The sequence below is a fragment of the Ips typographus genome, linkage group LG4, assembly GCF_016097725.1.
Source record: "Ips typographus isolate SLU linkage group LG4, UJ_Ityp_2.0, whole genome shotgun sequence".
Taxonomy (NCBI): Eukaryota; Metazoa; Arthropoda; class Insecta; order Coleoptera; family Curculionidae; genus Ips; species Ips typographus.
This window is the reverse complement of record NC_138425.1, coordinates 10176202-10203736: the sequence shown is the minus strand read 5'-3', so window position 1 is coordinate 10203736 and position 27535 is coordinate 10176202. Positions and strand designations below refer to the sequence as shown.

Here is a 27535-nt window from a genome sequence, read left to right as displayed (position 1 = left end):
CTTTGTCTTGGCTATGTTGACTGTTAAGCCCCATTCTCTGTATTCCTCTATTAGCTTTCGCATCATGTACTGCACATCCTCTTTATCATTGGCTACTATGACTTGGTCGTCTGCGAACTGTAGGGTAAACAAGCAACTATCATCAATTTCTATTCCCATTCCCTGGACCTTTCTTTTCCAGTTTTTTAGTGCCATCGCTATGTATATTTTAAAAAGAGTGGGAGAGACACAGCATCCTTGACGCAATCCTTTATTCTCCATAAGCTCTTCAGTGACACATTTGCCTACCCTAATTCTTGATTTTGATTCCCTATAGTTCTTTAAGGGCTGTTACGTAGGTGTGATTAATGTTGGATTGCTCTAAGACCCTCCATAGTTTTGATACTGGGACTGTATCGTAGGCTTTTTGTAGGTCAACAAATGCTAGGTGCGTTTCCAAGTTTCTAGCACTCCTCTTCTCTATAACTTGTTTTAGAGTAAACACGTTGTCTGTACATGATCTTCCTGCTCTGAAACCGCATTGTTCTTCCTCTTCTTTTCCTTTATAATCCTCTTCAATGAGATCACGTAAAATTCTACCATACAGTCTGCTCAATGTGCTTGTAACCGAGATGCCCCGATAGTTATTGCAGTCCAGTTTATTTCCTTTTTTGTGAATGGAGGAGATGAGAGCCATTTTCCATTCCTTAGGGACGGAATGTCCGTTCAAGCATTTATTAATAATAACTGTTAAATTTCTAAAGAGCTTTCGAGTTCCATATTTTAACATTTCGGAATATATTCCTTCTGGACCGCTAGATTTACCTGGTTTAAGGTTCATAACAGCTTTTCTCACTGTTTCCTCAGATACCTCAACTTCCTCTCCTTGCACATTGAAGTGTCTTGGAGACTCAGTTAAATATTCTTGTCTAGATTCCTGAAGTAGGTCTTTGTAGTGTTTTAACCATTCTTCGGGTTTAATCACTTGAATGTTCGCCCCGTCTTTTCCTGGGTTCTTGACAGTTGTTATAAATTTCCATACTTCTGAACATTTTCTTCCTCCTATATAGCTGTTAATTTCTTCACACTTCCTATCCCAAGACTCGTTTTTTGCTCTGTTAATTTGCACTCTTAGTTGCCTTTTAATATATTTGTACCCTTCAAGGTCTTCTTCATTTTTTGTAGTTAGCCATTTCAGATATTTTTGTTTTTTTTCTTGAACCATTGTCTCTATCTCCCCATTCCACCAATGTTTCTTGTTGGTGCTGTTCTTCTTTATTCCTATTGACTCTTGTGTGGCTTCTGTCAGAGACCCTATAATGTTCTCATAGACTTCGCCAAACGTGTGTTCTTCAGGACTGAGGAGTTTACTGTAGTAAACATAACTGGGTAAATTATTCATAAAACTGATTATATCAAAATGGAGTTCAACAGTATTAATTTTGACAGTTCAAAACTCGATTATTCTGACAGTTGTACAGTAAATGCTAGAGGTATATCAATTTGTAGCCAATAAAATCCTCTTTTGACCACCTTTTACAGTGTTTCTCAAACTTACCATCATTGGCTGGCTGACAAATTGAGGATCCGATAAGTCGGCTATCAGATTAAACAAATTCAGAGGTAACCAGCTGATGCAAAAAATAATCGCTATAGAACCAAGCAGCAAATTAGTTCGTTGCAGTTTTCTTCCTCTCAACTGTCTACGATTCTTCTGCAGGTTGTCTTCGGTGCTTACAAATCCAGCTTGAAATCTGTATCGTAGTTTATACGATATTCTGTAGTACGCAGCCTGAAACAAACGTAAAATACTATCATAAATGCAAAACTGAAAGTGGGTTTTCATATGCAGTTAATAATTTTATGTTATCATTCGAATAAACCCAAAAGAAAGAGTTGCACTTTTTGAATTATAGCTTTTCAAAAGCCTGAATTGTATTTATTTCTCTTGGCATTTTAATAGTCAGTAGTACAAAAGTGCTGCTTACCGAAACAATAATAATTGGCACCGTATACTGGAAGATCAACGTGAATAGCGAATAATATGCTCTGCCATGTTCGATGGGCCAGTTTTCGATACAAAAATCTAAACTAAAACTGTCAGTTCCTATTCCTGGCAAATCGTGGTGTTGCAAATGTCGCACTATAAACAAAGGCATAGCAAGTATAATGGCCACAATCCAGATCAGTAGCAGTATAAAAGCAGCTCCCAATATTTGCAGACTTTCTTTAGTAGGGTAGACAATTACCTGAAACAATACAAAGTTGTTTAGAGTTTGAATGTTTTATAAAGTGCTGAAATAACAGCCCTAATGTAAGCAACTATCCAGTAAGTTTACTTTCCCTGACGACAATTTTAAATAAAGTTCTACAAGCGTTTTCCTTTTGTTATTACTGAGGGAAAGTTCAACCCTTGTGAAAATTATGGATAGGAAATGAATTTTTATTATCCGGAGTATGCCAAAAATATAATCTCCGTAATAGCAAACCATCATCTAAATATTTAAGAGCGGGAAACGTGCTTAATGGAGCAATATTTTACAAGAGGTTTTTCATTATATTTATTTTACAAGCCTTTAACAAGGATGTTATTATTGAGCGTTGAATTAACCATCTTCTAAAAAACTTTATGTTAGAATTACCTTATGGTTTCTCAGAAACTGATAATCACAAAGCATAAAGCGGCGCATCCATCTTAACTGTTGTCAAGGAAGGCGCTTATTTAGGCACTAATAATGATAAACGACCTTTGCAAATTTACCGCAGGACGACAAATATTTCGAAACATGACTAGAACAATTTATTTAAGGCGGACGTTGTAAACAAAGCATCTTTCTCGGGGCTGAAGGAAATTAAATACGCTAGAAAGGCTGCGCATTAAAAGAACCCGCCCGCCTTTAATGCCATTCTTCTACGTTAGTTTGGGATCTGTTCGTCCAATTAGACTTGTATTTCTAAAACGGTAAATAAATTACATTTACCTATTTAGTATTCCTTCGGGGTATTGTTCGAAGCCCTATTTCATTATAATAATTTACACCTGCTAACTAGAACTTCTACCGGGACTATTGGATGCAGTAAAGCCCTACTAATGTGTTAAAGTTGAAGTTTGCCTCAATTGTTTTAGTAGCTTTTGGTGATTCAGGTTGGGTAAATCTTTAATTCTGAAAGTTTCATGACGGATGGTTTAACTACTAAAGCAGGAATGGTAACTTTTCTTTTGTTGGTACAAACTAAATTTATTGGGATATTCTCAGCCTTCATTGCTCTGTTTGTCTGTAAGCCGAAATAATGTTATTCCATGTATCTTAGGTAAGAAAGTTTCAGTTAGAAGAAAAATACAAAGAATGTTGCATGTTAGTAAAGTGAATCTATTGACTCGAATGTTTTGAATCCTTAATTTAGTTGAAGAAGTATGGATTTCACTCAGAAACATTTAAAAATATGTGTCTGTCTCGAAATTTATTTTAGATTATATTGAAGCATTCTGCATGCAACACATACTTTATTTCGCGATAGGTAAATTACCGGTACAGTAAATTACTGGTAAATTACAAATACTGTGTTTCTGGCAGTTCAAATTTGGACACCGCTTTTCTCCCTGACTGTACTAAATTTTGTAGTGTTTTTTCAGGTTACCAGATAGGAAATTTAATGAGGATTTCAAAAATGTGATTAAAACAATAATTTTCTTACTCCAACTGGCTTTTACAGGCGATTTCGTCCCTGACTGTCCTTAAAAATTGTGTTGAAATATTAAACCAGAATTTCAACTTATTTAAATATTTGTAACTCGAAAACGGTGACAAAAAAATTGCAAGAGATCAAAAATGTTCCTTATCAACTACTTAACCCAACACCATAACTTTGCAATGTTTCCCTCCAGTATCAAGAAAAGTATGGTGGTTCACTATTTTTGTCACCCTGTACGCAATTTTTAAAATAGAATTTTTTACTCTACACCACTGAAAAGAGGAGCTCACAACGGTTCTTTTAAGTGTTTGAACCACCCTAAACTCCCAAAAATAACTGAGTTACAGAGTGCTCAAATTTCAAGCCACAATTCCAACTGATTTTAAATTTGTTGCATCAAACCAGTTCTTGCTAAATAACCCAAAAACGGTGAAAGTTACAAAAAAATTGCAGGGTATCAAAAATGTTTCTAATCAACTCCTTAAACAAACACCGTAGGTTTGCAGGACCGTTTTTGCCTCCAGTATACAGGGTGTGCAAGAAAAATATGGCGGTTCACTATTTTTTTCACCCTGTACGCAATTTTTAAGATAGAATTTTTTACTCTACACCACTGAAAAGAGGAGCTCAAAACAGTTCTTTTAAGTGGTTAAACCACCTTGAATTCCCAAAAATAAGCGAGTTACAGGGTGCTCAAATCTTAAACCACAATTTCAACCGATTTGAACATTTGTAGCATCAAACCAGTTTTTGCTAAATAACTTATATTGGTAAAAAATTGCTAAACTCATCCTTAGAAGTTTTACAGTCCGTCAGTATCGCTACTGTAAAATGTAGTGATTCAGATTTATGACGTTTCAAATTAATGAGCCATGACAAGAAAATCTGTCAAGCAAATTTCAATTAGACCCATAAATTTACTGGTAAAATTGGTACATTTTTCTGTCACTAAATTTTACTTTACCTTAGCCGCAAATAACCGGTTACGGCAAATTTACGTCCATCATTACTAAAAACTAAAAATCTACTTATCTTGCATTGTTAGAAAATTCTCCACCCTCATCAGTTTGAAAGTTCTTTCCCTGATTAGTTTATATTTTTTCCTCCGACCTCAACCACTTTTTGCGTTTTTATTTTCTTGGTAAATGTTCATAAGGTATTTAGTTACATCATCAATACAGAAAAAATACAATTGCATGTTGAATATTCGAGCAAATGAAAATTAACGTTAGAGTTCCTTCAGATACCCTTAATTAATTCCACTCATTTTAACTAATTTGCTAGTCAACTTTGCCGTCGAATTCCCTCCTTTTAATTACCCGCAATTTGTAGTCATCTACCAGGGGGGTGACACGTGAAAAAGTACTAAGCAAGGCTTCGCAAAATGTGTCAAAGGTTTAACCTTTGCAAGCCTATCTAAACTTTCCGAATAAGCATAATCAATATGGAAGCAACAAAATAATTAAGATGAAATATTGCAAAACAAAGTGTAATAAATTTAAAAGTTATTATAATTAAAGCAGCGTTTCATTTAGTAAACAGCGCAATAATGAATATAAAAGTACCCTGGGGAAATTACTAAGTAAACCACGCGAGTCTAATTACAGGTTAAATATAAATGCAGTACAAATATTGTTTTAACGGTCACCAGTTTGAAAAATGAAACAAGGTTTTTCTTAAATAATTCACTGATTAATTTAGTCAGGATATTGGTTTTTGGTTATTATTCATTAAGATAGAGCCACTGGCCGAATAAAGGAGTATCCATTTACTGTCGGGATAATGTGGAGCCAGATAGGATTTACTATTTCATGACAGTCTCTATTCACTAGACGAAATGGATGTTGGCTAAGACTTTCAGAGGCTTTATACTTAGATTTGATGTATTTGACTCATAACTTTTAGTCAAAGTTCTCTAATATAATCACTCTCTGAGACATATAAAGCCCACTACTAAATTGGCAGTCGCAAATAATAATTACCATTGAATCAACAGTTTCTAGTTTAAATAGTTTCTCATTAGCAACTACAAATCTATTGGAAGTCCTACGTAAACAGTTTCCCGGTAAACTATTCAGTCTTTGGTTTCATGATTGATAGGATTTTCATAACTTAACTACAGTAGGAGCATGTAAATTAGTATTTAAACACTACACTATACAACTTTATTATTCCTTTAAAATAGCCTAATTTACTCTCCTCTTGTTGGTTCATAAAAAATATATTTCCTGTCTTTTACCAGGAAAATAATGGAGAACTCTCGGTTAATGAAGCTGGCCATACAATCAGTTAGAACGTCGTATCGCTAAACGAAGCTTAAAACCAGGATATAATTTGAGTTTCTCTCCCAGAAATGCCCTGGTATCTCATCAAATTTACTCCACTGCACCAGTAAAGATAACACAGTACATGTCGTTTACCACTGCATTTAATTTATTACCTGCATTCTCTAACCGGGTCGACTGATTCCCGAAAAGTGTCAGCAAAGATAAGAATTTGCGAATAGTTTGGTTGGTATGCTATATTTTACATGTCAGCAAAGTAAATTAAATGAAACTGTTATTTGAGGCAAAAAGTTTCAGATTTAATTTAAATGCTTGTTTTAAATGCAAAATTTAGGAGTTAGTAAAGCATCATTTACAACTCCTGAGATATTTAGTTTAAAACTGTATTTAGTCACTGCGGAGCATTAATTAAATACCGCGCACAGGAAACGCTGTTTGAATATTTAAATTGCATTTAAATCTTCTCTCTGTAAGTTTTTCTGGGTTCAAATTTTGACTAAAATTGCACTTGGAGGATAAATTGACAGTAAAAAACGACTACTTGCTTCAGATGGTATATAATTCCAGTTTTGAATGCAATACCATTATTTCCCATCTTGTTAGGCAGACATTTTCCCCTTAAAGTAGTGTTAAGGAATTTCCGAATTAAGCAGAGAGTCGTTTGTCGAATATAAGATAAGAATATATCTTCCATGACAAAGGATTTATTTGCAAGCATTGTGTATGCACTGCTTTTCTCTAAGGAAGCATAAAGAAAATTAAAACGATCTGGAAAGAATAGCTACACTGAGGGGAGAATGTACAAATGTGTTTGTTTTGGTTTGTAACTTAGACACAAAGGAATTTGTGGTTGATAAACTTTAGTGGAAAAAGCATACACAAAATGTAGCATAAAACGAATATAAAATAAAAACGCAATAATCCAACTTTGTTGAAAACTCCTATAAATTCTGCTAAGCAACAAAATTGCATTTTCTGCTTACAGTATTTAACTTCAATTGGAGTTGCACTCGCAATTTAATTTGAAAAAGCAAGATTTCATCTTCTCGAATAAAAAATTTAAATTTTGATCTACTTTCTGGAATAGCTTGAGCGTCTTAATGGAAGTTGATCCATATTTAATAGAAATTCAAATCCTTTGTACTATGCAAGACGTAATTCGTCTACTTGCAACTTTAGAATTTATTACTGTCTTTTTAGTCATTTCTACCTACTAATTTTATTTTAAGTATACAGAAAAAAAATCTTACAAACTGCTGTTATTTTAATTTGTGATTTTTAGACGTGTTAATTAAAACCAATAAATGAATTAAAAACGTACAATTATTAATTATTTGAGGGTTGGTACATAACCTGAAAACAACTGTTTTGTTCTTAGGCCAACGTTTCGGCTTTGTTTTAAGCCATCCTCAGGGCGCTACAAAAAGGATTAGTGTATGGTATGGTTTCTTACATATATTACTAAAAAAAAACTTTTTAAGTTTGACTTTACTGTCTTTTTTACTTGTGTCTCATGCCTGTAATCATGTTTCGTAATTTGTTTGTTTACGTGATTTATTATATAACGTTTTACATAGTATTTTTTTCTAGCATTACACGTTAGGCACCACTAATTCTTTTTGTCTAACGCCCTGAAAATGACTTAAAATAAAGCCAAAACGTTGACCTAAGAAAAAAAATTGTTTTCTGTTAACTCCTGACCCAAAAACTTACTACATCCACCGTTCAGTTAACAATCATCTTGTTAATTCCACTTAAAAGAAACTTTACCTTGAACCTAAACTATGTTATTACACAACCGGTATTATTCCAGATTTGAACAAATTAATTCTGTTCCCTGTAGAATTTTAGTAACTTTGTTAGTTGCAACTAAGCACACAGATTCTCCCTACTGAATAATAATAAATTAAACTTTAGTTTAGCTTCTGGAGCTTTATCATGGCTAGTTGCTTACTGCGATGGAATAGCCTTTAACAGAAACTGAACTTTACTGAAACATTTCAACAGGTTTAAATGAATAATTAGAGCACGCTTCGGACATCTAAACTCTAAGTTAAATAAACTAGGCAGAAATTATTTAGTAATTCACTTACTTGATATCTATCCAGGGCAATTGTGGTAATTGATATGGTAGAAACGTAGGTGCTAGTCGCTTGCAGAATTCCGATTGTCTTGCAGACCAACAAATAATTTCCTAATGGAAAGTACTTTGTAAGAATTTCCATTAGTGTCAGGGGCATAGTCACGGTGCATAGAAGCAAATCAGCTACGGCTAAGTTGACAATGAACATATTTCTTGGAGTTCTCATAGTTGGCTTCCTGAACACGGCAATTATCTGGAATCAAAAAAAAACAATTTAAAAGTTGTTTTCTCCTATTGTAAGCTTCGTTACAAATTGAATTGAACAAAGGTCTTTGGAACATTGACGATTCTATTTACCCGGAGCCAAATTCGTGTTTCAAAGTTTTATTAGTCTAACACTGTGTGCTATCGCATGAATATGCTTTGCTGATAGTGTTTACTTTTCTCTTTCTGTCTGGTTAGTCTGTTGATTTACACACAGTTTTATTTAATTACCCGGACAGTCATTAGTACCAGAAAATGGTGGAAATACGAACTTTGGAATAAAAAGAATGGAGAAAACAACTTACTGTTATTTACAGCAGAGGTTTGGTTCTCACATTACAATGGATAGAATTTATGATGCTTGTGCAACTTGATTATCTTTAGTGAGCCAGAACATAAACAAGATTAGGAAACATAAATGTCTTGTAGATCTCAGTTACAACCACTCTAATATTCGATTTTTTTTATTTGGAACTGTTGTTTTTGTAGCGAAGTTAAAATACAGGATACACTCGGAAAAAAGTTCTGGTATGTCACAACTATCACGTATCCGATTATTTTTCTTATCCGCGTATATTTTCCATTAAAACCACATTGGAAATTGCGCCACGACGCCGAAGCTTTCCAACATCAAATTGCTGAAATTACAGTAGTAATGAGAAAACGTGCTTCGTTTAAAAGGAATATTTTTATTAAAATAAACCAAGATAAACATAGAAAATTATTTCATTATCAGATAAGTTTCAATACTCATTGGTGGAAAAGTTATCTGAAATCTTGGAAAAGTTTTGCAACAAACAGTTAAATCGGTTTTATAGTCATACTAAAAACTTCAGAAAACAGCGAAGGCAGTTTAAACCCCCAGAATATTAAGATAAAGATAACTAGAATCATCGTGAACAACAATAAATCAAAACTTACCACCAAAGTATTTCCTAATGCACCCATCAAAATGAGAAGGCAATACATAATAATTAGGATGGTGTAAGCTGGTTCATCAATGGCTTTATTCATCAAATAACGATCGTAAAGCTTTGGGTCCACTTCACTACTTTTGTTCAGTACCTCATGCAAAGTCTTGTTGTCAATTCTAGTAATGTCGGGTTCCATCTTAGTAGAATCTTTGAGTAAATGTACGAAGATGTAGTAGAACATTCAGTAGTTGTTGCTCTGTGTTTCAAAGTACTTTTAGCGTTCCATAAACATCTGAAATAAAAAAAATAACTAAAGAAGTAATTCTAAATATTCTAGAAGGTGTTGTATCTAACTAGGAATATTTATTAAGTTGTGCCTGTTTAAGAGAATATTAGAACGTTTATTTATTTAGGAGTAAAAGATAGCTTCGAATAAATTTTCAGGTAGTAAATTTTAAGAGTTTTATGTTTTCCAATTTAGTTTAATAGAGTTTTGCACAAGGTCTTTCACATAAACCTAAATTACTTCATGTTTCGTTACAAAAAAATATTATTTTACAGGTTGTGTTTTAATTATTAATTATTGCATGGTATAAGAGTCCCATCGCAATATCTCCAAATATCAGCCAAACAACTTAATTACCTTCGTGTGGTAAATCAGATTTTTTGCCAAATTCGAATTTCTTTCTTATCTGGTATTTTTTTCAACAACATCACTCCAACATTAGTAAAAAAATGTGAAAATCTGTTTTGTAGCTTAATTAAGAAATTTCCTCTGATTAAACTTCTAGTGTAATGAAAATGGAAAACGATGTTCCTGACATTTATAATAATTAATTGTTGGTTGAATTCAATTAAACAATTTTAAATTAAAATTTACAACTAATAAAACTTATTATAATTATATTACTGTAACAAGCAATATCAATTTTGTACACACCATTCAATCTGGTAACACCTCCAATTAAGTAAATTTGCATAATCATTAATAATTTTCTGTGTAAACTGCATATGATTTGCTAAATACAATATTATGAATGTGATAATAGACTATTTTAACGAAAGTCAGGTTCATAACTTTACTATGCAAGCTTTTTGATTAAGGACAAAAATGCTGACCATTTAATTAAAACCTTGCTATTGACTTAGTTCAGGAAATTAAGGCCCTATGTACACTCTGGTTAAATTGAAAGCTTTGTTCATGCATAGTTAATTGCGTTCGATTTAATCAATTACGTGCTATTGTGCTCCTAAAAGAATTGACAAACAAGGCAATAGTATTAAATAACATGGAAACTATGAGATTCTACACAAACGAAACTTATTAAACGCCTACAATACTTTAAATCTTCTCGCGTTAAAACACATAGGAACTTCCTGGAATTTAATAATGAGAGTAATTGCACCAAACTATGTTCTCCGTAAACTTTGATTTACAATTCTGTGCTTAATTATTTTAAATTTTAGAAAAGTAAATTCCATTAGAAACGATGGGGAACTTATACAGCTGCTGTTAAATTTAAATAGCAAATTAAATAAGTCGTGGAAGAAAAGGAAAACCGAATAATTTGCACTTTTTGTTCTCTCGCAATTTGTTTATTTTAATTTTCTTATTTAATTTGAAGAGGGTTTGTTTTAATTTATAGCAATTGTCTCTGGCTGTTTGAAAAGTGCGTGTGATGAACTACTACAATAATGAACTACTATCATAACCAAATTTCAATTACCAACAATTATTAAACTTAATTAACACATCAACAATATGACTAAGCTTTCATTTCAATTATGAAACTCAATTTTGTTGAAATTTGCCTCCTGACAAACGTTTGCAATTTAGTTTTAACCTTAATTACAGTTTTGACCTAGTCTCACTGTTGTCCAGCAAATCTAGAATAATCCTAGATATATTTTAATGGCAAAAAGTTAGCTAAGAACATTAAACTAAACTTTAAAACAGCCTTGCAAGAAAATTCGTAGGAATTTAATACTAGTAAGCATACTATTACGCTCCATTGCGCCTCTAATTCTTATTAGCCTCAATTTTAGAGCTGGAAGGCACTTTAAGCATTTAGGTCACGCCTTTAGCCACTTTTAATACACTATGCGAATAAGTTATTAGTGGTAGTAGCAATTTTCTAGTTTATTCTACTAAGTGGATAGTAATTCAGTTATGGAAGAATAACGGTTTGGTGTTTTTGATGGATAGCGACTCAGATGGTATTTTAGTAAATGGTGTTTCGTTTCAATTTACTTACCATTCGCTTTTGACAATTTCGTAACATTTTCTTGCTAAAATATTACGTGCAAAACAATTTTAAATGTTCAAAATAAAAGCTTTTCACATTTAGAATTAAAAGCTTCTTGCACCCTCCAATTTTCATAATGACTGTACTTTTCAAAGCTGGGTTTTAACTGTCAATAGATTTCTAGGATTCATCGATAATACTTTACCATAAACTTTCCTCATTAGGAATTGGTTTCTCAATTAAACTTATACCATTAATTACTATACTATTGAAAACTAATTTTACCTCACCCTAGAAACGAAAGTCAATACACTTTTGAAAGCTTCAGGAAATACACTATAGATTCTCTATTACAATGGCAAGTATTATTTGTTCAGTCAGGAAGCAAGGTTTTTTTATGTGAACAAGCAGTAAAAATAGTCAAAACGAAGGAAAAATTAAATATGAGAAGCGTGAAAAAATGACTTTTAATTAGCAGCTCCAATTAAGTTTTTTCTACTGGAACAAGCATTTTAACAAAAAATTTGATTATCCACATCCAAAAACACTACAAAATTAATTAGCTTAATACGGGCTAAATATTACTTGACAAACAATAACTTCCTCTTTAATTAGGTTATAATTTCCTGTATCAACCTTATGCCCAACTTGATAATAATCTTGGAAAACTGGCGACCTAAATTTTACGTTTAATGAAGAAATCGATGTCACTAATTTAATGAAAGGTTAGAAGCAAAGTCTACTAGAAAATTAATAAAATAAAAGCACAAGCTGGCTGTTAAATTGGCAGGGTTATTAAAAAAAAAGGCTTTCAGCATTTTAAGTTTGTTTAAATCCCTGAATTCCTTTTAAAAATGATCGGTGAATCGAAAATAATCTGAAAATTTCAGTAGGCGTATAGCTTTTTTATGATTGTCTTAAAATTCTTCTGCTCAATTATCTTTACAACGTAAAGTTTGGTTATTGCATATCACTGCAAAGTTCTTTTGGGATGTAGTCTAATAATTTTCATAACTTTAAACCCAGTTTAAATTAGCAAAATAATTGGTTTTAATGAGACTGAAACCAAACATCACATCATAAATTTATACTCAACAAGTACGATAAAGTTTGTTTAGTTTGGCCTGATGAATATATTCCGGTGAAGTACATCTAAAATTCTGTAATGTTAATTTACATTAGACAAATTTAGTATCCTATTGACAGGATATTGCAAACAGTTTCAGAAAGTCGTAATTGTAGCTTTTGTTGTAAGCTATCAATGAAATATAATGTAACTTGGGTGCTCATAGTCCAGGCAAGCTTAATCCAGGTCGTTAAAGTAAGTACAGTTTAACTAAAATTGTGACAGTTAAACACATTTATGAGCTGTAATAGTATATTCTATATTAAGAGCGGAAAGTATATATTTGCCGCTTGCACATGAAATTTGCAGCTTGAGGCGAAGCCGAACGCTGCAATCATGTAAAAGCGGCAAAAGTACTTTTGGCTCGAAATATAGACGATATTTTTTCGACGACTGCTGTGGGGTGGATTAGAAGGACAACTCACATCATTTTCGTCGCTCGAACTCATTGTCACCGATAAATCACTTTGACGGAATGTGGTTATTTCAAACAGGTATGTCAAGCGTTGTTATGGAAACGCCGAAAAAAGTTGGTGAGTAGATTGTTAGTAGAAAGCGAAAACGCTCTAGAGCAGAAAATCTCTCTTTCTGCTCGCGCGCGGCAAATAACCCCTTTCTGCTTCTAAATGGAAGCGTACATGAGGTACTTTCAAAGTAAGTCGTCGAAAAAATCATTTTAATTGTGGACCTGGGAAATTTCATTGTTCTCCTTCACTTTAAAGGAAACCATTTGGCTGTGAGGGTTAAGATCTTGTAAGTTGGAGTGAACTAAGTAATTTTCCAATAATTTGCATTAAAGCTTTGGAAGAATTATTGGAAAACCCTGTTGCACAAACAAATTTAGACATTAACTAGGCCATGTGGTGAAAGTTTTCTGCTAACAGAGTGGTACAATGTTATGGATTACTTAGTATAAACAGTTTAACACAAATGCATTTTTATGACTTAAAAGTCTTCTGACAAACACTGTTTTACATCGTGGGAGTGAATTACGAGATCAAAGGTGCAATCATTTTAATAAGAAAAGTTAGTTACTATTTACTTTTTCCCACACTTTTAACAGGAAATGGCTTTTTATGGAAAAGTGTTTGTTTTAAGTAGCAAAATTTGACCTAAATTTTGTTGTCAATCTCAACTGTAGTTATCCTCAAACTTGCCCTACTACTAAATCACTTTTTTTTGTAAAACAACAAATCTTCTGAAAGTAATCTGGGAAAATAGGACAGGGCAAACACTTGCCAAGCTAAAAACTTCAAAAAAACTAGGTCGCTTGCCTTTTACGCTGACTTTTACTAAATTCTTTTAAGAACGTCTCTAATAGTAGAATCGTGTTTGAAAAAGTCGAAAAGTTTCAACGTGTTGTCCCTTACCAGCCTATTCGTAATAAATTTAAGAGATTTGAAATTCAAATGTAGTACCTAAGGGAAAAGTGATGATAGCTCTATTTAAATACCAAAATATGCCATAATATGGAGCTTTTTCGTTCTGGTGGCTCAATTTCTTTAAGCCCTAGAGAAACCTTTAAAAAGCACCCGAAAATGCTGCCACAACCTAGAGGTTTGAAATTTAATTACATTTCTCACAATACTTAAAGAAGTAGAAAGTTTGATGTTGGTCAACTTTTAAAGTATCCTTCATTAAAAATTATAGTTGCATGTTACCAACTTAAAATTTTTTTATTGTTCTTTTTACTAACCAAAAATGTTACAGGATATCAGATTTTACACATTACAAAAAAATTTCTGAAGATCCACAAACACGAAATCTTTAGATTAGATCCATAAAACATAATTTTCATTTTTGATATTAAATACCCGATGCAAACAATACGAAAATGTTTCTTGTCAGTGGACATAACAAACTTTTACGTTCGTCCATATTTCCTAGATGGCTGTAACATGTACACATCACCATTTTGGCTCTTACACTCTGCGATTTATTGTGCTTATGATTGTCGTTCCTAATGCCCTCAAGTACGTTTTATAACGTCTCTCTCAGCTCAGTCGTTTTAAATTGGTTAAAAGGCATTTTCATTTTACTTTCTGGAAGTATAAACCTTTTGAATAGGTATAATGGAAGGGAATGACCCTCTGACCTAATTTCTTCTATCATTGATGCAGTCAACAACAAGTTATTTTACTGTTTAGATAATCAAATGTATTGCTTCATGAAATATACATTCAAAATAATTTAAATATGAAAATACGAAAAGACCGTCTTTAAGTTGAATAATGGAATTTTTATGTGGGTACCAGGGTTTTAAGTTTAAGGTCGCAAAACAATATATCTGCCTCCGTGTGCATTTAAGTGAGTAAAATAAATCTCGAGTTATCTTCTTCCTAAAGTTGATTTCAAACTTTACCTCAAATCAAATTAAAGAAAGTCGTTTCCGTGCACCACATCCGATTTAATCATATTTGCTATCTGAAGCGTGTTCGCCATAAACGGATCCACGTAAAGATGGCATTTATATCAGAAATTCTATCCAAGTGTATGGAATAGTGTCACAACGTAACGGTTCAGACGTGATTGAAAATATATTTCTTAAACCTCACTCAAAGTTTCATGCTATAAGCTGCAGATAATGTAATTTCTTCAAGGCGAAAGCTAAATCGCGTTAAACCTATTGAAGTGAAGGGCTTTGCCTCGATTTTCGTAGGGCGAAACAAAAAGCTTGTTGTCAGAAGACTTAATTTGGTAAAAGAACTTTTATATTGGGATTGAGGTCTAATCACTAACAAGTTAATGGATTGCAAAATATGAAATATTTTTAATTGAGTTGGAAAAGTAAATTAGAACGATTCGGAACGGAATCCATATAAATGACATACTGTTTGGTTTTAACCATTAAAACTAGAAAATATTTAATTTTCCTAATGCACTTTGCGGATCCACACAGTTTGTCAGCTGAAATTATGGTTTAAAAGTGGCTTAAAAGAGTCAAGTGGTAAAAGGATTTAACAAAAAAAAGTAAGAAAATAATTTTTGAGATAGCCTGGATCAAACAAATTTACATTTTAATTTACAGATCTGCCAGTCTGTTGCGTACAATTCTGGACATACAAACTTGACGGTTTTCATTAATTCGAGTAGGGCAAACTCGATATTATAATGGAATTGGGCGGATTTAATATTAGCAAATGACAGTAAGCTGATTGCTTTAGAAATCAGCAATGGAAACAAGTAACACTAGGAGAGTAAAACAATTTGGTGTTAAATAAGATTCACATTTTTTTCAGAAACTAGGAGTTTTACAAAACATTTGGTTCATTTGCTCAAAAAACCAACTTTTAAAATAAACACTTTTTTTATGTTTTCTTATCGTTTTACCCTTAAAATAAATATTTTATTTTCGGTAAAGTTAATTTTATGGAACCACCCTCACACTTTGAGTTTTCAATAAGTTATCGAGAGAAAATTGTCGCGTCATTAAAATACGAAATAAGCCACAATGCAAAACCTTTTCAAACTGTTTATTCAATTCGTTCCGAGTCCTGAGAGAATTGTGAAAGCAATCCGAGACCACTCTCCGATAACTGCCATGCTACGTTTAAAATAATAATTTGATGGAAATTGAGCTTTTACCGAAGGTACGGTTACCAATTTTAAAATTGTCCACGGCATTTTTTGTGTGTGTGTGTCAGTTGGGTTGCAGTTTTGTTAATTAAAAATCAACGCTATCAATTAAACGTCTGCTGTTTACACATTTTTTTGTGGTTGGATCGGAGCTAATTGTAAAAACGGATTTATTACAAAAAAAGGAAAAATGTACGAGGTTTCATGATTAAAAGAAAGACGAAAATTCTTTATCACTCAAAAGAAATGATTAAGTTTTGATATTACAAACTTAACCATTGTTCCTAGGAAAACAATCTTTTTTGTTGTCTATTGTACGAAACTCCCCTTTAAAGAAAACCCAGCAGTACCTGAACTGCTTCTTCTAATGTATAAAGCTCCAAAACCAATTTAACCTGAAAAGAGCTAAATAAATCTATTTCTATTCAGTCTAAATTGGTTTCACTACAAAACGTTTTATTTTAATAGCACTTTTAGATCGCGTCCTAAATCAAAATGTAATTGTGTAAGAAACTTACTTGAACCCAGCTCAAATTAATACCAATTTGAATGTTTAACACCCCAAGGCAATTTGAAATATATTTATATTCATTATAACACCTCAGGCAAGGCAGAGACAATTTTGTCTCAAAAAAATTGCTTACAAAACGTTTTTTCGACTATGGTGGCATCATTGTTTCGGTTTTATATAAGAAAGCCATTTCGGCCCTAAGGCAAATTTATCTTTTTGCTTCCGCTTTATGACTTTTTTATGTTAATACATTTTCTGAGGTTTACAACTAAGGGCACTCCTAAACATGTGAAAATAGCGGTTCTTCTGCCACTACAAAGACCATAAACGTTGATACAATCTCAAGATATCGACTATACAAAAATTCGTTTTACTATGTAATAGAAAGTATAGAGAAAGTGTTAAAACTTTTTATGATTCCAAGCTTTGAATCAAAATGTTTTATTCAGTGTGTAGCATAACTAAATTGTGGTGGAAAACTTGTTGCAATACAATTTTGAAAATGCAAAATATTAAATTTGAGCACATTGTTTGTTTGATAACAGCAAAAGAGTGCATTTTATGAATAAATTCGTTTTGCTACTGAAGTAGTCAAAGTGAATAGCAAATCTAAATATTATTTGTCACAACTTTGCATACCTGTGAAGTTTTAAAATGATTGTAACAAAAGACATAAAATGTCTCTTAAAGGTCACTTTTCAGCTAACAGGGTTTTCAAATGGATTTATGCGAAACATTATGACCCTATTCTGTCTCTGGGTCCTACTTTGCTCTTCCCCCTATTTTTTGTTGAGCCTTTATAACCATTTCATGCTAATGTGAGCCTTAAAGTTTAGACTTCGATACATTCCTGAATACTGGATTAAATTTGCATTAAAAAGTCAGTTCAGTCAAATAAAAATAAATGTCCAGATATGCTATATTAATTTTTGAACTTTGTATCATTATTTTTGGATGCAATTTACCTGAGTTGGTGGTTTGATCGATACAATTACTTGTACAACCCTGAACCTCTTTGTGGTAATTAAATTTTGCTGTCTAGACATGTGAAACCTGGAACTAAAGAGCAGAAAGCAAAAAGATTTTTACTACATACATTTTTTTGATTTGGCTTTACTTAAGTTTCTTAATTTGTACTTTTTTGTTTCAAACTTTTTAATTAATAAACCTTTCAACATATTACTGTTCTAAACTAAACAAAGTATTTCAGTTAAACAGTCAACAGGAATAAACCTAATATTGCTGCTGCAAATTTAATCATTTTGCAGGGCGCTTCCAGAAATTTAACGAAAAGGTTTCTGGTTCACAAGCCATTTTAATAAATATACAATTTACATTTCCCATTAAGCTCCTAGTTAATGGCCAAAAATTGCTAAAGTAAATAAGCTTCGTTTTCCTAGTGCCATAAATTTTCCTAGAGGACATTTTAAAAATTATTCCAGGACGTCCATTACTCGAATCACAAAAAAAAATCCCAAATTTGTCCGGGTCCTCTTCTTTATTATATTAAAGCACCCTACCGAAAAGAGTCCATTTATTTTGCCACCTATTTGTGCATAACATTGTTGGGACGAATTTTATTTTTAGGATAAAATTCAGTTACCCCGAAACTTTTCTCCTTAAACAATCTTCGTGTCATTGACTTGGAACTTTGCGAAAGAAAGTCTATGAACTAAGTGCTCAAGCGTTAGAAATCCACCCACTATAATATGCAAAACATTGTTGTCTCCAAGTTTCTAAAAGATCACCGTAAATCACTATTGGATTTATATCACCAAACTTAAATTGACATTTTCAAAGTTTATTTAAATGAAGTTTCCATGGCCCTTGCCAAGCATATGTTGCAGTATGGAACAAGTTTCTCTGTCCCAGTTTCAACTTAAAGATTGATTAGACTGAACTTGTGTAGAAGAAAAGTCATTTGTCTTGTTGCGGAAAGGGGAGTTTTTGTTGGTCTAAAACAATTTAATATTTAGTTTCAGCGTTTCGAGTTTAGGTCATAGCTTGCATGTAGCAGGATTGGTGTCTTAACTGAACTAAAAACAGTATACTCGAGAAAACTGTATAAGAATGCTAGGTGGCCCCTTACATATTGTAAAGAAAAATATTATCGCTCAATGCTATGGATGTCAACAAAGGAGTAGGGAATATTGTGTTTTGAGCAGACATCATATTGCTTCTATGCATACTGATGCGAAGGTTTTTTTTTTGTATTGCGTCACAATAAATAAGGGGAAAGATGTGGGCACAAAAATCCATTTTGTGGAAAAAAACTTTGTCTTTTACATTGAAAACGCGACGAGCCGATATTTTTTCCAAGTTTATTATAAAGGGATGAACCTTAAAGCCTGAATACAAATTACTTAAACTAGTTTAAAACGAACAATTTGAATCACTCATCAATGTTGTCACATTTCGACTGTAGTTTTGAATTATACAATAATCAATCATTAGTAAAACTCAAAAAATGTTCTGTTTTACTTGCTAATTAACATGCTAAACCCTAATTAAGCTTTCCAGCAAATGAGATATAAAGAAACACAATAATGTTTTATGACTCATTTTAGTGTTAATCATATATCGGGATAATAAAGCATCAGATATTACTGATTTAATGATGATGACGTTGTTTTATGGTATAATGAGACACCTAGTAAAATCACAGAAAGGCACGTTGACGTGAGGAGTTCAGTACTGTTTTGTACTAATTGTAAGAAAATATTCATCATTTGAGACACTGCTTTTACAGTCAATATCATATTAATTGTTATCAACCTGAAGCATTTCGTCCATTAACCTCATTATCTTTTTGGAAGTTTTTCATGTCGGTGCTAAAAGCATCATCTGGCGGTGTTTTGATCATTTTAATATTGAGAGGCACTAAAGCCCTTTCTAGATTTTCTCTTTGAAGACTTAAGAAACATCGAAGCTTTTAATTGTTCCAGAGGAAAATTTCCTGAAGCTCTTACAGTATTGAAATGTTAATTAAATATGAAGGAATTATTTGATAGCATTTTTTAATAAATCAATACTTGATAAAAATTAAATTGTTCTTTGCTCGTTAAATGATTAAAATTAAGTATTTGAAACAATGGTTTACAACAGGAATTTTCAAACTGTAAATAAATCTATAATTTTTAGCCGGGCAAATATTAACTTAACTATAAAGCAAACAAAACTATTTATGCTTGGAGCTTATTGAAAAAATAATCGGTGTAAGACAAGTTTAATCAAACAAAGTAGTAATTATGTGTTTGTCTTCAAACAAAATTATCACAACAAACCTTTCACATTTTATATACCGACTATCTACTAAAAATTCTCATTTGTATGGCTATTTTTTGTTAATGCTTCAACTTTTTCATTAAAAACTTTTGACGTGTAAACTCCTATAAACACTGACAGTTAACTAACTGATGTTTTTCACCGCAGTAAATGCATTTTTAACTTTTATAATCCACTTCCTGGATACTCTATTTTGTTTTTTAACATTTTTAACTCAAAAACTTTATTAATAGCGGCCCTAAAATGAATAACACCCCGAGGAGGATTTAATTAACCAACTTTAGTGCTAAGAAAGCTGTCACCGTGCAGATTTTGATCTATGCATCCTAAAACTTACACGGTTATATTGAACAAACTTTAGACGGTTGTAAAGTTAGGAATGGTGTGTTACAATGTATACTGTCTTGAGCTTTGGGATTATGCAAAGCACAAATGACTTCTTAGAAGATTTATTGAAAGTATTGTTTTAATTATAAAGTAAGTATAAAAACAACGTAAATCAGTTTTAATATTTATCTTTCAATTTCTATTAATGAAGATATGGACGTATTTGAACTAGTTTAATATTTTAGAAGATGCCGCCTTGGCTTGTTTCTTATTAATGCATTTTATGGGTTCTTCCACATATATTATTGATTTTCGTCCGGATGCCAACTTATAAAACACTTTTTATATTGCCTTAACATTTAATCCTAAAAAAACAGTAAAGAAGGAAACTTTTCAGCATGCTTCAAAACTAAATCAACCTGTTGCTAATTAATTACAAGGTAACTCCCAAAATTGCTTTCTCCATAAAAAAATTCCAATTAAGTCCCAAAATTTCAACTAAGAAAATATATTGCGCATTGGAAATAACTTCTCTCACCCTAATATCTGAATAAAATCAATAACCTGTTATGGCGCAAATTAAGAAAATTTTAGCCTTAGTGGTATAGCGAATAACTTTGAGACCTTAAAGTTCGTACTAAACCAGTAATCTACCGGGTTTCAACTTCTCAAAGTTTCACTAAGAACACCAAATTACTAGCTTCGTAATTAATAGTCATCAAGTCTTCTAATAAGGTTAACCTACAATGAGAATACTTCAAGAATTGGTAGGAATTCTACTTAGTTTGTGGTTGCACTGTACATATTCGGAGATTTGAAGAGGATAATTTCAAATTTTAGCATAAATATGCCGTACTAAAAATGCACTTTTAACAAAAATAGTACAGAATGTCCCCAAACAAATTTAATTCTACATTTTTTATTCATGAGTAGCCCAATTTCTAGTCTCTTTGCACAAGATGCTCTATCCGCACTTAAATATTTTAGAGGGTGCTGACTCTGCTTATTACCAGTTCTCTCCAATTGGGGATCTGATTTATTTGTTAAAATTTATTTGGCACACCATTCGTTTCAGTCTTAAAGAAGATTAAAAATATGAAACCGTTTTGTTTCACAAAAATTTAAAACATCGTCTAGGATTATCAAACTTTGATGTTTATGCTGTTTTATCTCATACATAATTTATAAAAACATTTCTGCAACTTTTTCGTTTTATTGATCAGTGAACCGTACATCTCTGCATTGGCTTTTTGATATTTAGTCGACATCTAAAACAAAATATATAAAAAATAATGAAATTTATTTGTCTGAATAAAAATTAGAGTAAAAGACCTATTACTAGAATTATAAAATCCAATAATTCAAATTACATCAATTAAATTACAGTCCCAGCAAGAGAAACTTTTTAAATCGTTTTATTTTTTAGAAGTGCATAAAATCTGAATAGTTAAAAAACTTTTTTTACTATGCTAAATTAAAGATTTAGGTCAAAAGTGTAATTGGGTTAGTGAAGTAAAATTCACGACAATACTTCATTCTTCTTTAAGGTTTTTAAAAAAGCTTTAGAATCCATTCACAAGAAATTTAAGAATATTAAGTATATTTGTTAGTTTTTTGTGTGTTTTCACTCTGTAATCGATAATGATTCTTGACTGTGACAATTTGATGATTATCGAACTTATCTCCCCAAATAAACAAAATTGAAAGCCAACTTTCGTTATTGTGCAAAACCTTTTTTTTCTACGATTAATAAAACAGGGACTGATAGAAAAACAATGAGCAATGATCTCGATACCTCCTCGAGTTACTTTAAAACCCAATCCTCATGGGAGTATTATAAGAAAAGGGAATTCACACGTTTTTAAGACAGAAAAACTAGATAAAGCCAACATAGAAGTTTCCTTTTTTGTGTGACGGTTAACCTTGTAGTTGATTACAGTTTCCGTCTCGTTTTTGCCTTAAAGAAAGATAGGTTTAGTTGATTTTCCAAGAAAAATTTCTGTAACTGAAAACTCAGTGAATCTTTTGTTATATTCCACAAACCTTTTATATGTCTGTGCGAATATCGCTTTCAAAACTACATATTTTCCTCAAAATTGCGTTTTCGCCAAGTTGAAAATCAATTTTCTTGTTAAGCGAGATTTCAATTTTGTATCTCCAATAATTTTCCCCGTTAACGGAACGATATAAAAAAGCACCCGTGCCCATTAATCATTACGATACTAGGCTGGAATTTAAATTGCTTTCGAGCAAATCTAATCTCTGGGTAGAGCAAGTATTTTGACACATTAATGAGCAGAATTGATCCAATGTTTTTAATTACTGTCACCGTTGAAAAGGTTTCCTATTTCATTTGTATACCAAAACACTCGGTTTGCGTGACCTTAGATGATTATACATTAGCAAATTTAATTAAGCTTTATTTACTGTAATGAAAAAACCTTATCCCAAGCAAACACAGTATAATCTAAAGTGATTGAAGTTCTAAGACGGTGTTCCATTGGGTGCTATAGAACTGAGTAAGTAAATCAATAGCAGGAGTATCCTAATAAGTTTAGTTGGCAATTCCAAGGCATGTTTTTCCTTCAAAGGTCTCAGTTTAGCGTAATTTCATTTTGGGTCCGCGTTAACCAATATTTGTCAAAGCTTCTGATTGATCGTCAGACACAAGTCAGATAATGAGGGAATAGATGGAATGGTTTTGAAATCCAAGAAGAATTGCTTTTCTAATCATCAATCTCTTATTTGTGTACTTCTATTAGTAATTCAATACTTGGAAAGTATTTTTTTATTGTATTATAATATTGATGGTGAAGCGATTGGCTGCAAATATTTCCTAAAGGACTAAGACAAATATTTGGCCTTTTTTAAACATCATAAATCACTTCCGACGAATATAAAGTGACTATATATCCATAAATCCGCGTTACTTTTCCAAGGTTTTCCATTGATATTCTCTCCGCATGATACGTATTTTACATGAGAAATGGCTCCTTCGGGACATGTTTTTATACTCCGGAAATTTCGATATTAAGTTATTGACAACTTTAACAATCTTTTATAGTTATAAACCTGAAATTCTATTAAAATTTCACCTCCAAACTGAAAACATCAGTGCCAGTACCCTTATTTCATGATGACGAGTTTTCAATTTGCGTCAAGTTAACAAATACAAAATCTTGAGAACTAATCTAAGTAAATTTCAATATAACGTCACAGTTAATGTTGTCACTGCCACTTTTCCTGGAAAATAAAGTAATTATAATAAACGAGCATTTATTTAGAACGTGAAATATTCTACTTGACCACATATTGCATGTCACAAAAGATCGCAATATTCATTATTACCAACCCATTCTGTCTGACAATTAATGTTCAGTTTTATTAAACCGTCATCCATTATTGGTGTCATTTAAGACTAATTGAACTATATTACTAGCCATCTACTGACAAACATGTTTTGCCTAATTTTAATTGCAATTTTTTGTTTCCTTTGACACTAAACCCTGATTGGCAATAACTGAAAAGTCTGGAATATTAAACATAAAACCTGCGTAAATAACGATGGAAACCGAAATTAGGCGCATGTAAATATTGGATGTTTTTATGTGATTCGATTTCCAATATTGATATTAACTGCATTTTATGCAATAAATTAAATATGCGTGAAAATAAACTTCAATCAGTATTTTATTATTTTTAATGTGATGAAAATACTATTTATTAATCTACTATCAATATTTCATGCACGTTTAGTTTGAGCATTTGCAAATTTAACATTTTTGCTCTTTGAACTGAAATTTAGAGCCTGGATTTAATTCAAGCTAAGCAGAACTTCCAGGAACAACAGTCTTATAAAAGTTTCCTATAAAACTTCTATTTTATAGTTAAGCCAGCTTAGTACTAAACTTATCATCAATCAAAACTTCTAAACACCATTACGTGGCGTTTATGTTATAATTTGTCGTAAAAGTTTTCTTAGCATCCTGGTACAATAACGAAAGAAAAATAAGGAAGTTGCCCACATTGAAAGCTATAAAGGCTGATAGAAAATCGCGTAAAGCGAATCCAGGAAGTTTAATCTGAAGAGATCCATAAGAACTGATTACACTAAATTTCAATTTGTGAATTTAGACTGTTCCCGGTCCATTCTTTGTGGTATTTCAATTTATTTAGCTGCCATAAAGTAACTGTCTTAATTATCATATTAGATTAAATCTTAATGAAGCCTTTAAATCCGTTAACAAAGTGAAAATTTAATCCACAGATTCCAATTTACATGGAATTTGAATACGTTTTGCTTAGTTATTTCCAGTTCACTTTTATGCTCTCGTAATGGCTGTTGATAAACTTTTTCAATTTTACTTTTAGTATTCAGTCAGGAGATAACGATATTTATTATAACTCCGGAAGTGGAAAGTCATTTTTAACTATTCTATTCATTTTTAGTAGGTTTGAGATTTCCAAACTCGATGAGAATATGCAAACTGTCTTTTTATTATAAAGTATGCAGGATACAATACAATACTGACAATTTGTTGGATTAGGCCATATTATTTCTCTTCAAATGCTATTATAACATTATTTAATTTTTACTTGTCCTTTAAGTTAAACGTTCTAAATTTCTCTAGGGTAGCCAAATCTCTAGTGGATTTAAAAGATTTATATATCCTTGAAGCTGCTATTATTATTTCAGGACGCGGGTCCCGGTAGAAAAATACTTCTCTAGCTGAATAAAAATCATTCCATTACAGTTTAAACTAGTTAATTAAATCACTGTGGTGTTCCAGATTATAGGTAAAGCGGTGGATTTAAACCAAAAACCAAAAAAGTAACCGCAAAAATAAAATGCAAATATCGAAGTTTCTATTGGTATTTCATTCACTTCTCGACAGACCTCTTTCTGAAAGCTTTGCACCTCACTCAAGCTTGACAGATAAGTTTATTACACGGATCTATCCAGGATTTTTCCATTGCAAAGCTGCATGTCTGGGGTTAAAATGGAATTGAATAAAAAATTTACAATTTCTGCTAACCAATAGATTCGAAACGCAATACATAGGTGTGACCAGTTCATTGTGCTTTATTGTATTGTCAATCCTCGTGTCCATTAAAAAAGACACAAGAAATGTTTTTCAGTAAATCTATTATTATTCTTCAAAGTATGAAAATAACATAACCAACAAAACCCAGTATATTTAACAATAAGATTGGAATAACATTTGCTAAACTTGTATGATTTCAATCTCAGCTCGTTTACGTAAGTAATTAAATAAAAAATGTTTATTCGGCGACAAATAAACATTCCAGTTTCCTAATGTAAAACATGTCGTTCACAATTTTACTAAATCCTATGCAATAACAAAAAAGCAATTAAACTTTGGTAGAAGTCGTATATTTTTTTTTTCGTATATGTATGTCACGCACGTTTTTTTTATAAATGCACTTAGAGTAGTCATATTAATATTTTACATTAGGGTTTTCTAGATTTTTTTCCAACATAATTAAAATTTTCTAGTAGTTTTTCTAATTTTTTTGTAGTAAGTTTTTCACGTGTATTTTCACATAACTCGTATATGGAGTTTTACTACTTTTAATGAAAACATCTAGGCCAAAATGCACGTTGTCGGATTATTGTTTTTCAGTCATTTTCTAGCGTACTAAGCTGAAAAGTTGTTCCTTTTAGAAAACAAGGTTTTAAATTAAAAACAACAAGTTTTAATTATTGCTACAATTTTTTAATTCATGTGCACTGTTTAATTAAAATTACAGTTTTATTTAAATTTGAGTAAAGCTTGTATTGCAAATCAATATAGCAAATATATTGAATGTGCTCGATCAATCGAAAACGTTGTCTTATTTAATAATAAAGTAATAACCAATACGGCAAATTTTAAAACTTTCAGCTGAACTGACGTGACGAGATGGATCTGACAAGGAGTTTTAAATGGCCATTCTAGCGGTTAAATTTATCGACAACCTATAAAATTTCAATTTTCCAAGCCAGTCGATCCGTGAATATACATTTATTCGGTGAATTTTCCGAACAAAACTTTTGTTTTAATCCATAATGGCAAGTTCCGGTCTGATCGTGTGGTACTGACAGTTTTTCTTATTTCACCCTTTTGTTAAATCACAATAGTCAGAAAAGAATGTTGTGTAATGACTATTATCGAACAGGATTTATGGAAGATTATACGAGTGACGCAGAAAAATATTCATTAATTTACGTACTATAATTTAATAACAGTTTAGTTAACGACAAAAAAAACATCCTGGTACAGAATGTGTCATTTATAGTCATTAAAACTAAAACTGACATTCATCTAGAATATCAAATAAGCAATTAAACTTATATTAAAACAAGGTGGTTGCATTTTACTTACATAAATTTAACTTATTTATTTTAACTTGCCTTCAAACTTTAAAACAATACTAGACAAAAGTTTTATAAGGTAATTGAATGGTAAAAGTATTCCCGACTGTGTAAAAACTACCTTGTGCAAACAATTCAAAACTTTCATTATGTTCAACTCAATTTCTCTTAACTCTAACTTACCTGGAAATTGCTGTTGCAAACTAAATCAAATTTGACAGCTAGCTAAACACTTTTTTAGTGTTCGAGCAACCAAAAAGTACTATACTTGAGTGTCGTTTAAAAAAAAAGTTTTGAACAAACTTCCACAAACATTGAAAATAAAGCGGCAAGCTCGACGCGTCGCAGTCGGAAGCTTTTAGAGAGGGCGTCGCGGCGACTGCAGATTCGCAACTGTTTCGTGGCGTCGTGCCAACTTAATTCTCCACGAAGTTTTAAACCCGAGGACATGCTGTACAGGTTTAAGCGCATCTGTATTGGATAAAGGACTTTATTGCTACCTAATTACTATTCCTACAAAATGAAAATTTCTATTTTCAACAATTTGAAATTTTTATGAAAATGACACAATCTATGGTTGAATTTAATGTATCATTTGTTTAGTGCTTCTCAATCTCACAAACTCAAATTCAGCATAACTCAATAAGAAACCTGTAAAGTTCACAGTTGTCACAATAAATTGAGACTGATACAAACTAAATTAACTTCACATGCATTATTTTCAGGAAAAAATTATTTTTAGATTTTATATCATTATTTCCTGCATATCAAGTTGTATCTCTAGGGTTTTCTATATAAAATCTATATCTTTGCAATCATTTTAAATTTGTTACGGTTCGATTGAATCGACAAATGATAGCTTTTAGCGAG

General features: G+C 31.9%; 1 protein-coding gene across 2 annotated transcripts in view; it reads right to left on the bottom strand.

Annotated features, from left to right (window-relative positions):
- The window catches only part of NPFR (Neuropeptide F receptor), a 32889-nt gene extending 5354 nt beyond the window's left edge, over positions 1 to 27535 (bottom strand). The window contains exons 1-5 of one of the 2 annotated variants that reach the window (XM_081977594.1): positions 26849 to 27535; positions 9226 to 9510; positions 8051 to 8293; positions 1968 to 2228; positions 1538 to 1771 (exon numbers count right to left, since the gene is read on the bottom strand). In XM_081977594.1, the coding sequence (XP_081833720.1) occupies positions 1538 to 1771; positions 1968 to 2228; positions 8051 to 8293; positions 9226 to 9459 (972 nt within the window). In that variant the 5' untranslated portion in view covers positions 9460 to 9510; positions 26849 to 27535. The remainder of the gene's footprint in view (positions 1 to 1537; positions 1772 to 1967; positions 2229 to 8050; positions 8294 to 9225; positions 9511 to 26848) is intronic. The other variant, XM_081977595.1, reaches the window with a different exon arrangement.